The sequence below is a fragment of the Artemia sp. Qi Xiang Cuo genome, chromosome 8 (genome assembly GCF_049724085.1).
Source record: "Artemia sp. Qi Xiang Cuo chromosome 8, ASM4972408v1, whole genome shotgun sequence".
Taxonomy (NCBI): Eukaryota; Metazoa; Arthropoda; class Branchiopoda; order Anostraca; family Artemiidae; genus Artemia; species Artemia sp. Qi Xiang Cuo.
This window is the reverse complement of record NC_142801.1, coordinates 16413952-16429424: the sequence shown is the minus strand read 5'-3', so window position 1 is coordinate 16429424 and position 15473 is coordinate 16413952. Positions and strand designations below refer to the sequence as shown.

Sequence of the window (15473 nt, the reverse complement as noted above, 5' to 3'; positions counted from 1 at the left end):
TTTTAAGTTTCTATGACTACGCTTTCTATAAAAACCTTATATGCCCCCAGGGCATAACTTACAGCCCTTGCCCTGAGGGCTGTGTTGGAGTGTCCTCCTCAAAACATAATTTCTATTTGGAAATCAATTAAGCTGAACAAAATGGCTGTCTAAAATTTTGATTGGATGTGTTTGGCGGAAAGGTGGGGGTGAGAGTGGGGTTGGTTGCCCTCAAATCACTTTCGACTATTAAAAAGGGTACTAGCCCTTTGAATTTCCAATTGAATGATCCCTTTTTCAAGTTTCTACGACAAAGATTTCAATAAAAACTCATATACCCCAGGGCATAACTTATAACTCTTGCCCTGAAGACTATGGGTGGAGTGTCCTGCTCAAAGGTATAATTTCCTGAACTTTAAACTGCATGGAACAAAAAGTTTATCTCAAAATTTTGATTGGATGAGTTGGGCGAAATGGTGAGCGTGGAAGGGATGTTAGTTGCCTTCCAATCACTTTTGACTATTAAAAAGGGCACTAGCCATTTCAATTTTCAGTCGAATTACCTCTTTTTGAAGTTTCTACAACAACATGAGCTATAAAAACCTTATATACTCCTGAGAACTGTGGGGCATTGTCATCCTCAAAGGCCTAATTTCGAGAATATTCAACTGCGTTGAACAAAATGGCTATCTCAAAATTTTAATTGTATGTGTTTGGGGAATAGGTGAACGTGAGAGGGGGATTAGTTGCCCTCCAATCACTTTCGACTATCACAAAGGGCTCTAGCCCTTTGAATTTGAAATCGACTGGGCCTTCTTTGAAGTTTCTACGACAACACTTTCTATAAAAATCTTATATGCCCCCAGGGCATAACTTACAACCCTTGCCTTAAGGGCTGAGGGAGAGTTTTCTTCTCAAAAATATAATTTCTATTTGTGAATCAACTACGCTGAACAAAATGGCTATCTCAAACTTTTGATTGGATGTGTTTCGGGAAATGGTGGGCGTGGAAGGGGTGTTAGTTGCCTTCCATTCACTTTTAACCATTAAAAAGGGCACAAGCCACTCCAATTTCCAATTGAATGAGCCCCTTTTGAAGTTTTTACGACAACTCCTTCGATGCAAAGTGCCCTGGTCTAAAGGAAATAAATAATACATTGTGCCAACATCGTTCTTGTATGCCCCCAGGGCTTAACCTAAAACCCTTGCCTTGAGGATTGTGAGGGAGTGACCTCCTCAAAAACATATTTTCTATCTGGAAATCAACTACGCTGAACAAAATGGCTCTCTCAAAATTTGATCGGATGTGTTTCGGGAAATGGTGGGCGTGGAAGGGGTGTTAGCTGCCTTCCAATCACTTTCGACTATTAAAAAGGGCACAAGCCACTCTAATTTCCTATTGAATGAGCCCTTTTCGAAGTTTCTGCGACAATTTCTTCGATACGAAGTGCCCTGGTCTAAAGGAAAAAAATAATAAAAAATATACTGTGCCAACGTAATTCTTATATGCCCCCTGGGCATAACTTAAAACCCTTGCCCTGAGGGTTGTGGGGATTGACTTCCTCAAAAACAGGTTTTCTATCTGGAAATCAATTACGCTAAACAAATGGCTATCTCAAAATTGTGATTGGATGTGTTTGGGAGAATGATAGACGTGGGGGGGGGCTAGGTGCCCTCCAATCACTTTCGACTATTTAAAATGGCACTAGCCACTCCAACTTCCAATCGAATGAGCCCTTTTCAAATTTTCTACGACAACTCCTTCGATACGAAGTGCCCTGGTCTAAAACCAAGAAAAAAATAAATAAAACATTGTGCTAACATCATTGTTTACTTAGGCAGCACTATTGCGCTGCCTATGATTTCCTGTTCTTTAATTGGATTTCCATTCAGTTCAGTTCAGTTCAATTTATTTAACATCGAAATACATTTAATTAATATGCCAATACCCGCCCCAAGAAAGATACAAAAAAGCACTTGCGACTGGGCGGGTAAATAAAACTTATTTACTAATTAATGATTAACTATAAACAAAGGAACAAAAAAAATTTTTAATAATAATAATAATAGAAAAACAAAAATAATAAAAAGAATGCTCTTCATTATTCCGAATGCTCTCTGGAACAGAGTTCCACACATTAGGTCCTGAAAATCTAGTATGGAAGCCGGCCCTGGTTCCACTTCTATTCGGAACAATGAAGTCACTAACATGACGAGTTTCATAATGGTGTAAAGACCTATTGTCACTAAAATATTCACAAAAAACCTCTGGACTAACATCATTCCAGCATTGATAGGCAAATATTCCTATTTGGTAGTCCCTTAGCTGTCCTACATTCAACACTTGCAACTTGTTGAAGCAAGCTCAAGTGTTATATGTACCTTCAACATACCCACCAATAAGACACATCGCTTTATTTTGAAGAGTCTGAACACATTTAAAGTTCCCATAAAAATTACTTGCCCATAACATGCATCCATACGAAGCATATGGGTGAATCGAAGTATAAAAGCAATAAAACTCTCTGAGGTAAAAAAATTTTTAAACGACAAATCACACCAAGACCACGTGGAACCTTTGTGGCAACAACATCACTGTGGCGTTTCCACGAAAAATTACAATCAATGTAAAAACCTAAGTACCTGATTTCTTGAACTTGAACTACAGGCTTATTTTTAAACAAAATTCTACCATCAATATCACTGGGATTGCCTACTCTAGAATATACAATAAAATTAGTCTAAGTAAGATTAACTGAAAACAAACTCAAACTAGTAAAAACATAGAAATTTCTCAGAACACAATTCACTTTCAACACAAGACTATCCAAACAACGACTAGAAAACGTAACTGCAGTGTCATCAGCGAATGACGTTAAACAACAATCTGGAAGATAAAACCTCATAGTATCCACATAAACCAGATACAGAAGTGGACCAAGGACCGATTCCTGTGGCACACCGCACGACACTTGATAAGGGAAAGAAAAAGCATCATCAATCATCACTTTAAAAGACCTCCCACACAAATAACTTTCAAACCACTTCAAACTCACTCCTTTAACACCTAAGTATTCTAACCTTTGCAATACAATTTTAGAATCTACCGTATCAAATGCTTTCCTAAAATCAAAAAATACTTTTAGGGGGATTTCACCTCTTACTAAACAATTATTTACAAATTCAACAAGATGAATGGCAGCATGACTAGTGGAATGACCTTTTCGAAACCCGAATTGGGTGTCACTGAGTAGGCTATGTTTCGTGAGATGGTCGTATAGACGGCGATGAATCACTTTTTCCAACATTTTTGACAATAAAGGCAGTATCGATATTGGTCTCCAGTTTCCGGCATCTGACCTGGCACCCCCTTTGTAAAGCGGGATAAATTTAGCTTGCTTCAACGCTTCTGGAAAAGTCCCCGTTACCATAGATAAATTGATAATATGGAGAATACATGGTAGTATATATATTAACACGGCTTCAAAAGATCTTAGATTCATGCCATCTATTCCAGCTGAATTCAGTTTCATATTTTTCACTATTTTAATCAACTCATCACTTGTACACTCTTCAAACTGGAACTCAACAGTATCTCCACGAGAGTCCACGAATTCCTCGCTAAGAAAATTATCCCTGTCACACCTTACACTCTCTTCAACAGACGAGCCAACCTGAGAATAAAACTGGCCAAAATGATTCGCGACTACATTTTTATCACTCACATAACTTCCATTTATATCAATGCAAGGCGACTGACTACTTTTCTGATTTTCCATAAACTCATTAATAACCTGCCATGTGGCTTTGGTATCTCCCTTACTATCAGAAAACTTTTCTTCAAAATACTTCTTCTTTGCTTGCCTTGCTGTACGCCTTATTTCTCACTCGCTTGAACTCCGTAAAATCTGCGTCATCCTGACTGTTAAGATATTGCTCATATAACAAGTTCCTTTGTTTTATCATGTCTATTATTGGCTTCGTAATCCACGGCTTGTAGGGATCATCCCTCTTTTTTTGGTCAAGCGCAAGGGGCATGTTTTCTCATAGATCGGTTGGAAAATATACATGAACTGATAATACGCTAGAGAAGAATCACCAGAAATTCCCAGGACCGAGTCCCACTTTATACAGCTCAACTCCTCGGCAGAGCTATTCAAATTTTGCTTTTTCAGCTCACGTCTCAGTATTTTTTTAGCCGGGATACGTCGTTTTCTAAGACATGTCACATGAGCAATTACCGGGAGATGATCCGAGCCTGGATATACTATCACATCTGAATAGCTTTGACTCAAATAACTAGGTCCCACGAAGACGTTATCAATTAAGGTCGCAGACTGAGTAGAGATTCGGGTAGGTACAAAAGTTAAAGGATAAAGGTCACTTGAAATCATATAATTAAAAATGAAATCATATAAAAAAATCCAAATTATCACCTGAAAGATCTAAAAGATTATAGTTAAAATCACACATACAAAAAAAATCCATACTTGTAGACGAAACCAACCTAATCAACTCATCAAAACCTGCTACAAACTCATCCTGGCGAGCACTGGGCGGCTTATACACCACACTAATTAAAAATTTTCTTTTTTCAATTTCTAAATCCAAACAAAAACTTTCAATCTTACCTTTTATCCATACACCCAACTCTTCCCTCACCCTATGCTTCATATTTTGTTTAATCCAAAATACCAGGCCTCCTCGGTTCATAGTTGATCGGTCCCTTACCTCAAAATCATATCCTGGAAAAGCAAAAGCCGAGAGAGATTGGTCAGAACACAAAAACGTTTCACTAATACCCATTATATCAAATTTTGAAGAAGATATCTCAATCATCTGCAGAACATCTAAATATCCAGTAGTAAGGTGACAATTCCACGTGCAGACACAGCGACATGTCTGTACTAACTTGCGACGGCAATATATAAGAACTCTCACGAAGAGGCTTTGAATTAATAATAGGCAAATCATCACTTCCAATTTGAGCCTCTATATGATCTTCAATACGGAGCTGATTACGCATAAATATATTCAATGAAAAAATCTCATCCAACATAAGTAAGGAAATATGCTAATTTTTCTTTTCTATTAAAAAAAAAAAAAAAAAAAAAAAAAAAAAAAAAAACCACAAATAATAAACTTTTACTAAAACACTAAAGAGTGTCAACAATTGAGCGGATTCGTGTTGGGTGGCTATCACCCTGCTCACGTTTGTACACACGGCCACGATCGGACCAGACGTTTCTTACACCATATCTGTCTCTTGCACCTTCAAAAATCGCTTTTTTCATTTTCGTAAGATATTCAGTGACGAATACACCTGATTTCGCCAGCTTTTATTTTGCTCTGAAAACATTATACGCCGTATCTTAAGTTGCAAATTTAACGAGAACTGGTGCAACAGTCGTAGGTGTCTGGATATTGCGGGTAGCGTTCGGAATTCTAAAACGGTTCACAGACAACAACTGTTCTTTCTGGACATTTATACCCATTCTCTTCATTATATCAAGAACATTAGTACCCAGGTCGTTTCCGGGGTCCTGCTTCACCCCGAAAAAAAATACAACAAAGAATCAAGCAAACGCTCCTGTTCGTAATCGTCCAGCTTTTCCTCAATAGTAGCCACCCTAAGCTCTAATGACTGAATCTGGCTATTCAGTGATGAAAACAGTTTTTCTATTTTCTCAAACTATACGTTGTATTCTAGCGTGATCGAATCATATATTTCCGAAACAATCAATTCAGAGTTCAGAGCGGCTTGTTGCGATGAGAATGCCACTCCTGTCACGGAAACAACTTTTTCCTGAACTTTTTTCTCTATTTCTTTAACTAGGCCAAATTTAAGCTTTGTAACTTCATCTTGTGCTAAAGTAAGCTGATTTCAGATTGCAGATGTTTCGCTCGAAGCAGTTAAATCAGCACCCGCGCCTTTTGCAGTTTTCTTTTTCAGAAACTGATAGTAAAGATCAGGAGAAGATTCACACTCACGGAAAGCATGATTTACGCCCTTAGCCGTTTTTTTCGAAGCTTCCGCATAGTTTTCACTATATGAAAGAAGATTCGCTTCCACCACTGTCTGAAGGTCATGGGATCCGTTACAAAAAACAATGAATTTTGACGTAGACTCTTTTCGGCTAGTTATGCTAACAATCCGGACTGGCCAGAGGGGATATCCCTTGAACTGAGCTACCGCCAAATCTCCCTTCTGAAGATGAAAATAATAATCCAATAAATCAAAAGTTGACTTATCTTTAGTGGGCAGGATCTTCCAAAACTAATATGTTAAAAATTAAGAGCAGGAAACGAAAACTTACAAGGGGGGCAATTAAATCCCCCCGCTTTCCAACAATGTTTTGCAATAATCACGTCCGCCAATGCTATAATTATTATCCAAAGGACGAAAAGTCACTTGAAACAAGATAATTATCACTCCGAGTTCATTTCAATGATATTTGAATGCATTCACGTAATTGCGTAAGATTTAATCCTTTACAAAATTGTCTCACTCTTTAATCCTTTACAAAATATATGTGACCTTCACTGGCAGATGCTGAATAAGAACTCCAAAGAACTATTGTTGTTCAATTTATTAGGCCTACAATCTTGTCAAACAATAAACTAGCTGGATGTCCTAACAGCAGCCATGAATGGTCATCAATGACCAGTTTCAAATATATGCCAGAACACGTGCTTCTCCTGTTCAGAGGTTGATTTTTCCACTTATCATAAAGTTTAGTGGAATCGTCAACCAGTAAATTCCAAGTAATCCTACTATAGAAATAATCAAACTACTGTTGAAGACCAAACCATTTTGATTAATATAACCTATTTGCGTCGAAAATTACATTTTTTCTATAGAAAAAATGTAATTTTTTCTACAGAAAATTTTTCTACATTTTTTGGTTTGAACCCCGTTCTGATTCACACAAGCTTACACAAAATTAATAGATATTATATCCCAGACACAAAATTGATCAGTGACCACAATGCACTTAAGCGGACGGGGGGAAGACTAATATAGATACACTTTCTTGTAAATCCGGCTTTTATTGTAATTTAACTGTAAGAAAATCGTTTAATCATACAAGATTTTTATTAAAAGTGTTTAATCATAGAGTAAACAACGTTTGGGGGTACGTGCCCCCCTAACGTAGTTTAAAGTAGTATAATTTTCTTAAATATACGATAACGCAAGTTTATTGGATAAACCTATTTTACCCCCCCCCCCCAAAAAAAAATCCTGGATCTGCCCCTGCTTGGACACAAACAAATCTCTACCCTATAATACTATAAGGATCACTATAAGGATAAAAGGAAACCTATAGGGATTAATTCAAAAGAAACAAATATTCACTACTTAAGCAAAAATGTTCATAATGATTTTTTTTTATTTCCTTTCGAAAAGGATCCAAGACCACATTTTGGAGCAGCTGCAGTATGCAAAATATAATTCTATAATATTAGACTGCACTCCCGATGTAAGCCGCACAGAGCAAATGACATTGGTGTGAAGATTCGTCAAAATTGCAGCGGATGAGCATGAGTTCATTAGGGAATATTTTTAGGCTTTGTTCCTATTGCCAATTCTTCTGGCGAAGGCCTCACAGAAGTAATGCAAAAAGAGTTACAAACACGAGGCATTTCTTTAAATAACATGAGAGGCTAGGGGTATGATAATGGATCTGCAATGAAAGGAAAACATGTTGGAGCTCAGAAGAGGATTTGGGATTTAAATCCTCGTGCTTTTTACGTACCATGTGGTAACCAATCACAGAACCTTGTAATTAACGATGCTGCTCTCTATTGCAGTGCTGCAGAAGACTGTTTCAGCATAATTCAAGAAACATTCATTTATTTTTCAAGTTCTACTCAAAGATGGATTATTTTGCTTAATAACGTTTCAAAGCTTACAGTAAAGCCACTCTGTAACACACGGTGGGAGAGTTGAATTGAAGCCTTGTTGCCTTTGAGGTACCATATTGAAGAAGTATAGGATAACTTATATGAACCAGAAACTCAAGACCAGAAACTTGATGTATTTGGTAGGAACTCCGCCTCTTGGGACTTGCTAAGAAACTACAAAGCTTCAAGTTTATGTGTTGTTAAGTAACATGGCACAAGATCCTGCACACAACAAATATGGTGAATAAGTCGTTGCAAAAAGTCACGAATGATTTGCAAAGTTAAATGGATCTTATAAAAATTGTTCAATTATTTCTAACAACGATGAGATCTGATGAAGGAGTAAACAACGTGATCACCAATGCTATGGAACTTACAGAAAAAATCGGTAATTGTTCCTGAGTTTGAAAAAGAAATCACAGTTCAACGAAGACAAATGAAAAAAAAAATTCTTATGAGGGGGAAGATGAAACTGTAAATTATGGAGGATATTCATTTATGGTCAATTTCTTTTTATCGTGATAGACACTGCAATATCCTCACTAAAGGAGAGATTTGAGCTAGTGGAAAACCATAGTGTAAGTTTTAAGTTTCTCTACGACATTCAAAGCTTGCATAATTTCACGGCTAAAGAAGAATTGCAGAAAGTCTGTAAACATCTTCAAATCGTTTTGAGTGATGGAGAAGACTGCGATTTGAATGGTTGAGAGTTGTTTGAGTAGTTACAAATTTTCGCAGAAATGCCACCCTCTAAGAATCCCCCAGCTCAATCTTTGTCGTATATAACAAAACATCGTTATATGGACACATTCCCAAACGTTTTCATTGCACTGATAATTCTATTAACGCAACGCTTCCAGTATCAGTTACCAGTGGCGAAAGGAGTTTCTTCAAGTTAAAATTACTGTAAAAACTTACTGAAGATTTACGTTGAGTCAAGATCGACTGCGTGGGCTTGCATCCATGGCCATTGAAAATGGCGTTCTAAGTGAATTCAATACGGACAGACTGCTCAATGAGTTTTCAAACATGAAAGCTAGAAAAATTTGTTTTTCATTATAAAAAGTTGTATGTTTGCATACAAAAAAAGTTTTATAAATAGTAGGTTCAACCAATAAATTGTGAATCATATTTTAACTCCCCATTTTCTATAAATCACCTTGTTGTTTATTGAAATATTCCATTTTAATATTTAAGTTAAAATTATACTACACAATAAAATTTTTTTTTCTTTTTCATTACACTTTTTACTAGAAAACCCTACACACCTTACTTTAAAGTGGTATAAATAAGGTGGTCTCGGTCTACCAAGGAGGGGGGCGAAGAATAGTCTGCCTACCCCCAAAAAAAGTCTAGGGTCAGCCCTGCTTGAAGTCTATCTACGTCATAGCTTCCCAGAAGGTGCTCAGCCTTCCAAAGTTTCAGCTTTAAATTTACCCTAGACACTACTTAATGGTGATCCTTACTTTTAAAATCCATAACAGCACTCCAATATACCCTGCTACCTTGCATTGATCCGGCCAGTCACTGGTTTAAATAGCATAATCAATCAATAAAATTAGCTGTCATATGTGTATAAAATATTAACTTTTGGTCATTTTATGACCAAATACTGTATTGGTTATAAATAGATTATTATATATAAAAAATTGCAGCAGCCCGTAGCTATTACTGTATTTTTCCTACACCATATTACAAAGACTAAGATACATCTGTCCCTATCTATAAAGAGCTGAATGTTAATTTTTTCTAAGAAAAAAAAACACAATTTTTCTACCTGGAACCATGTCTATTTGTTCCTGTAGCTGTTAGTAAAATTCATCTGAAACACTAATTTCTTCGTCAATCGGTTCTACAAGGGCAAGTACCACTATGACTGATGCCTGGCACTTTTTAGTCATAAAATGAGCTATTAGCATTCTATTATTAATACCTTCTCAACCTAAACAGGACTTAGCAACTTCGTTATTCATCATGAGCCTTATTCCACTTTCAATTCCAAGTTCCAAGTTCCATTTATTTCCATAAATAACAATAACAAAAGCAGTATTCCAAGGGGATCTATGGCCCGTTATTTGGGAAACGACACAGAATAAATTACTAATATTAAAACTTGGCATAAACAATACTAAACAATGTCTAATTTATAAATCTAAAAGGAAAAGAAGTCAACTCACCGACAGTCCACACGAAACAGCGACCCTCCTATCACCCGACAATAAATAAAAAAGAACAAATTTCTCAATATCATCGAGGATCCAATGCAAACAAAACACCCCCCCCCCCGAAAAAAACAAACAAACAAACAAAACAAAAACACCATAAAACAACTAAAAATTATTTAATATTTACCTTTAATAAGAAACTTTTTATCTGTCTCTTAAAGGAGCCAAGTGTTCGTGACTGCCGGATCTCAGCAGGAACCAAGTTCCAAGCACGTCCCGCAGTCACGACCAGACCGAAGTCTGAATGAACCGGTAAAGTAGCCGGAATCATCACATCCTCCCAGTTTCGAACTGCGTACAAATTTACTTCCCCTACTAGCTTAAGTAGTACAGAAAGTAAACTCTTTCTGGCTGAGTAAATAAACTCTATTTCACCTTATTTGATGTTTTCCACCCCTGGGAAAGGAGTTTCTAAAACTCCTAATAAGTCCAGCTTGAAACGTCTGAATTCATCAGTCCAAATATCGGTAGTAGTATAGATATAAAGATTACAACAAGACAGTCCCACCATATAGATATAACGATTACAACAAGACAGTCCCACCACATAGGTACAATGCTTGCAACAAGACAGTCCCACCATATATCTATAATGCTTTCAAGCGCACAATACACCCGCCAATACAAGCAGACAGTGTAATGACCGGATTCAACCACCATGAAAAATTCGTGCTTTTGTTTCTGTTAAAAGTGCGTGATGTTTTCATGGTATGGTTATTCGTTCACTCTGACATTGAGCTTGGATATAAAAAGCCCGATACCGAGTTAGTATCTCAGTCAATAAGTTGAATTTGATTAGTTTACATTATTTCAAATTGGAGAAATAAACGTTCAAATATTGTGAAAATGAGTATTTTCACACTATTACACCTCGAAGGAGCTGACAGTGATGTTTTGAAGACAGGGGCCCCCAATGTAGCAGTTGAAATTGGAAAGGATTCCCGACTAACATTTGAGTGGGATGAGATGTTTGGCAGATACGTTATATCATTGAGTAAATTTAAGTCAGATGAACAATTATGCTTTGCTGCAAAAGTGAATATAATATATTTATCACGACTACAACATGAATTGAATGCTATTAGAAAGCAAACTGATGAAAATTAATTAATTGATCTAACGCGAAGAGAGTGAAAATATATTCCTTCATTACATTTCTGTTAATAAAAATGTTTTTTCTTATAATGTTTTTTTTTATCAGACACTAGATGATCGTCTACTACAGTCTCTCTCTCTCTATGGTGGGTGGTGGTGGTGGTGTTGTCCAATAGGTATTGATATTATGAAAAAAGTAGAAACTTGCGATTGTTATTTTAGTCTATAGTTGGTAGTGGGAGTATCAAGAATGATTGAATTTGAGAAACAGAAGATCTTACGAAATCTAGTCAAATTGGAAAAATGTTTAGTGTTAGATGATGACTTTTTGGAATTATCTCTTCAACGGAAAATATTTTCTCTAGAAATACTTAACTGTATAATGGGATCTGATTCTCCATCCTTGGATTATTGTATGAAGCTTATGCATTGCGAATCAAATGCATTTACTCAACTTATTGATATATTAATTGAAACGAAGCACAATGACATTGTGATTCTGCTTTTAACCACTACATAGAAATTCATTCTTTAAAACAATAGGAAATAAGTTTTTGTGACGATGGTCGATTACTCCTCCTCCTCCTCCTAGAAGACAATGTTATTTTTTTGTTATTTATTTTGAGTCAGTTTCTTTCTGGCAGTGAGAGGGTCAACATCGGAAAAATATATCATACATGTTCACTATGTTTATATACATTGGGCAGCTGGTTTTCATGTGAGAACTGTACTACAGTTGATGACTATAATGAAAAGTGTAGACTATGCAATCCGTGTAAATTGCATAAGGGATATGCTGTACAAATTAAGGACTGTAATACCTGTCTAGAAGGGACTTGTGACTCTCATCCTAATGGATATCTATGCTCCAATTATCATTTTGATAAGTGTGACCAGTGGGAAAATACTTACCCTGGTATGATTGGAAAAAACCATAAATGTGACTTCAGTTTATTTCTAAGGGATTGGTATCGTCGCGGCTTTAAATTGTATTGGGAAGATGATTTTGGAGCACGTTTCCATTGTAAAAACATGAAGAGAGTATGGTTCCTGCGTCATCGTTGTGAGGACAACGCAAGTAATGACTATAAACCTAGCGATTTTTATTTGGCTGTGACAGAAAGTGATTCTTCATATGAGAATATTGTGAGCGACATTACTTCAAATAATCAGATAGAAACAGGTGAATTTTTCAATATGAATCGTAATAGTATCATTGACTTCACAAGAAGATTTAATAAAAATGAAGTTACAATATATTGTGGAAAATGTGACCCTGACTTTGCACAACAGGCTCAGTACAAGTTGAATCCAAATGATCTGCCACCACCAATCGTTGTCGACGACGATGAGTATGATGATGATGATGACAATCTAAATGACTATGGAGAAGAAGAAATCTAAACAAATGAAGACAATAGAATTTTTTATAGTGCATATATATTTTAATAATAAACCAATTCACATACATTTTGAAACACTTTATGCTTAGGGCACTGAAATCAATACTGTACAGGTCTGAGAGGGTATTTTCAACTAGAAAGTCATTCAAACGTGGACTGTGTACAAAAATGTTGAGAAATTCACTGAAAGTATAATCACGACATCGAAAAATGAAATAAAGTAATGCATGAAAACCACAGCTTTTGGTCGATAGATCCTGTACTCACATCCGATTTTGAATAATTGTTTTCCCACTTCTTTCAAGGTGGTTTTGTATGTTAGGTGTGTAGAATGCAAATGGTAGACCAAGAGGATCAAAAAATTCTATATTCTTCGCTGTTTGATAGATGCATAGCTAATGACCCGTCTGCACGGTCGATAGACTACTATTAACAATGATAATGGTGTTGTTAACAGTATGAATATCTTGAAGGAAATCTGAGGGTATACAATAGTATATGTATTTGAACATAAAAGGATCCATGTTAAATAAATTGATTATTTGAGTGGTGTTCATGGTGCCAAGTCTAAAAGAACACTACCATTGAGGGTAATTTCCCAGTAGGTTTCAAATTGATTGAGTGAGATTATTGTTACACTCTCTGTCAATGGTTTATCAAAGGTACACTCCAAATGTACAGTACCCGTTCAGACAATACTCATATCTTGAGTATCAGACAAGTCCAAAACAATGATACCATGACTTTTTGCGAACATTGAATCGGTAATACCATTTTCATATAGTTGAGAATCTCGATCTAGGGATTGCATTGTCAATTCATATAGGGTCCTTTAGGATTTATCAACTATAATAGGGTCTGTATCAATTTTAGTAGAATTAATTTCTTTACCCACTAAGAATATAAAGGAATAACTTACTTCTTGCGTGTAGCTTTCGTCAATATTCCTTTTATTTGAATGCATCATTATATTTCAAATGCCAATTCTGAACTGATAAAATAATTCATTGTCGGAGTTTTTATATCCGTGTTCAAGGTTAAACATAAGTCAACCACGCCTAACAAATTAAATTACAGAAAGAATTTCACAATTTCATACAAAGAAAACGAATCACTACCATGAAAACATCACGCACTTTGAACAGAGATCAGCACGAAATTTTCATGGTAGTTGAATCCGGTCAATACACTGTCTGCTTGTATAGCGGGAGTACTGTCCGCTACTTATCATTATAGCTATATGGTGGGACTGTCTTGTTGTAAGCATTGTACCTATATGGTGGGACTGTCTTGTTGTAATCGTTATATCTATGCTACTATCGGTACGATAGTTATTTTTTTAAGTCGCAACCTTCCAAGTTGCAATTTTCATATTCTTAAGTTCATCAAAATTATTTTTGCTCCAAGAAAAACAATGTCCAAGAACCAGTATAGGATGGGGAACAACACATCTTCTCATGTCTTAACCGAACTGCTTAAGCCGTTTCAGAACCGGGCAGCACGACATCTCTGGGGCCTCCAGTTAAACAGAGGCCTTACGTATTCCTTCTCCCATCTTGGCCAGAATATCGTTCTCAGCATTTGGCAATGCTGTTCTATCAACAACAGTCGAAGTCTTGCACAGACAATCTCAATCCTATTAACTCCGACTCCTTATATAATTTGGCCTAAGCCTACAAATATTACACTACTAAGGGGAGGCAACCCATACTAGATAAATCAGCTAGGAAGAGGTTTTGCAGCCCAAAATACACAAGGAAACAGACCAAACCCCAAAAAAATATCCATTAATGAGAGTCCCATGTGAATGCTGAGTCGTTTACTAGGTGATAATTTCCTCGAGGGGCTCCAAACCTCAAGTAGGAATAGAGTTTGCAACAAGGTCCTCAGTCTTGTGAGTACCCTGACAGTGTTGAGATCTTTGTCAGAGACCATTGTCAATAGATCTAGATCTTACGCCCTGCCAAAGGTGTCCTCCTACAAAGAAGCTACCCACGATGGTGTTTTGTGTCACCTTGCCTCCTTCGGAGATATCTTATATGTCTCCAGGGCATTCACATATTCGCAACCTGTGAAAGCGCTGAATGGCCGGAGAGAGACCCCTATGGAGCGGTAGACTCAGTATACTTAGTCACTTATACGTGGATTCATTTTGAAGACGAGGCAAATGGCTAGCAAATTGTATGAACTAGGTAAAAACAAACAAGGAAGGTCGATAAAACATATGAGGAAAGTCGACTTATATACTCTTTTTGGAGTTAGGATGGTTATGGTAGGTGAAACAGCCTCCCACATATTAAATTTGAAAAAATCAAATTAAAAATGAAAGAATAAAAAAAAAATCAAATCAAAGCGTCATTGATACGATATGTTGTTAAAATGCAATCTTGTTTATAATTTGTCTGCTAAAAAGATTTCAGTGATACGGAAACACTTTATATTTTTCAGCTTATTTCTAATTTAAATTTATTTCATTTTATAAAGGAATATGGCTATATTGCATTAGATGATGCAGGTGAACTTATTTTGGTGCCAGAATGTGCTGAGAAAGCAAAAGAAACGTTGAGACAAGAGGAAGATGTGAATAACAAGTACACACATTGCTACAGTACAAATCCAGCTTCGATTGATGACGGAACTAACATTGAAAGGTAAGCTTTTTTTTTGGGTTATTTAGCAATTTAAGTGATTTTCAAACGGTTCGTGAAAACAATCTGTAATTCAGGAGTGACTCGGCTCAATAGTAACCGAAACTCTAAAAAGCGGAATTTTATTATCAATAGACACGTCAAAAGAATTGGCTTATTCTGCTGATTCCAAATATATAAGATTCTACAAGCTTAGTGTTACTTATCAAAAGCTGCGA

At 36.3% G+C, this 15473-nt stretch overlaps 1 protein-coding gene across 1 annotated transcript in view; it reads left to right on the top strand.

Moving 5' to 3' along the window:
• LOC148949197 (uncharacterized) overlaps nucleotides 1-15473 on the top strand; it is a 285927-nt gene that overhangs the window by 170397 nt on the left and 100057 nt on the right. The window contains exon 6 of the mRNA XM_089093243.1: nucleotides 15092-15258. Within this exon, the coding sequence (XP_088949369.1) occupies nucleotides 15092-15258 (167 nt within the window). The remainder of the gene's footprint in view (nucleotides 1-15091; nucleotides 15259-15473) is intronic.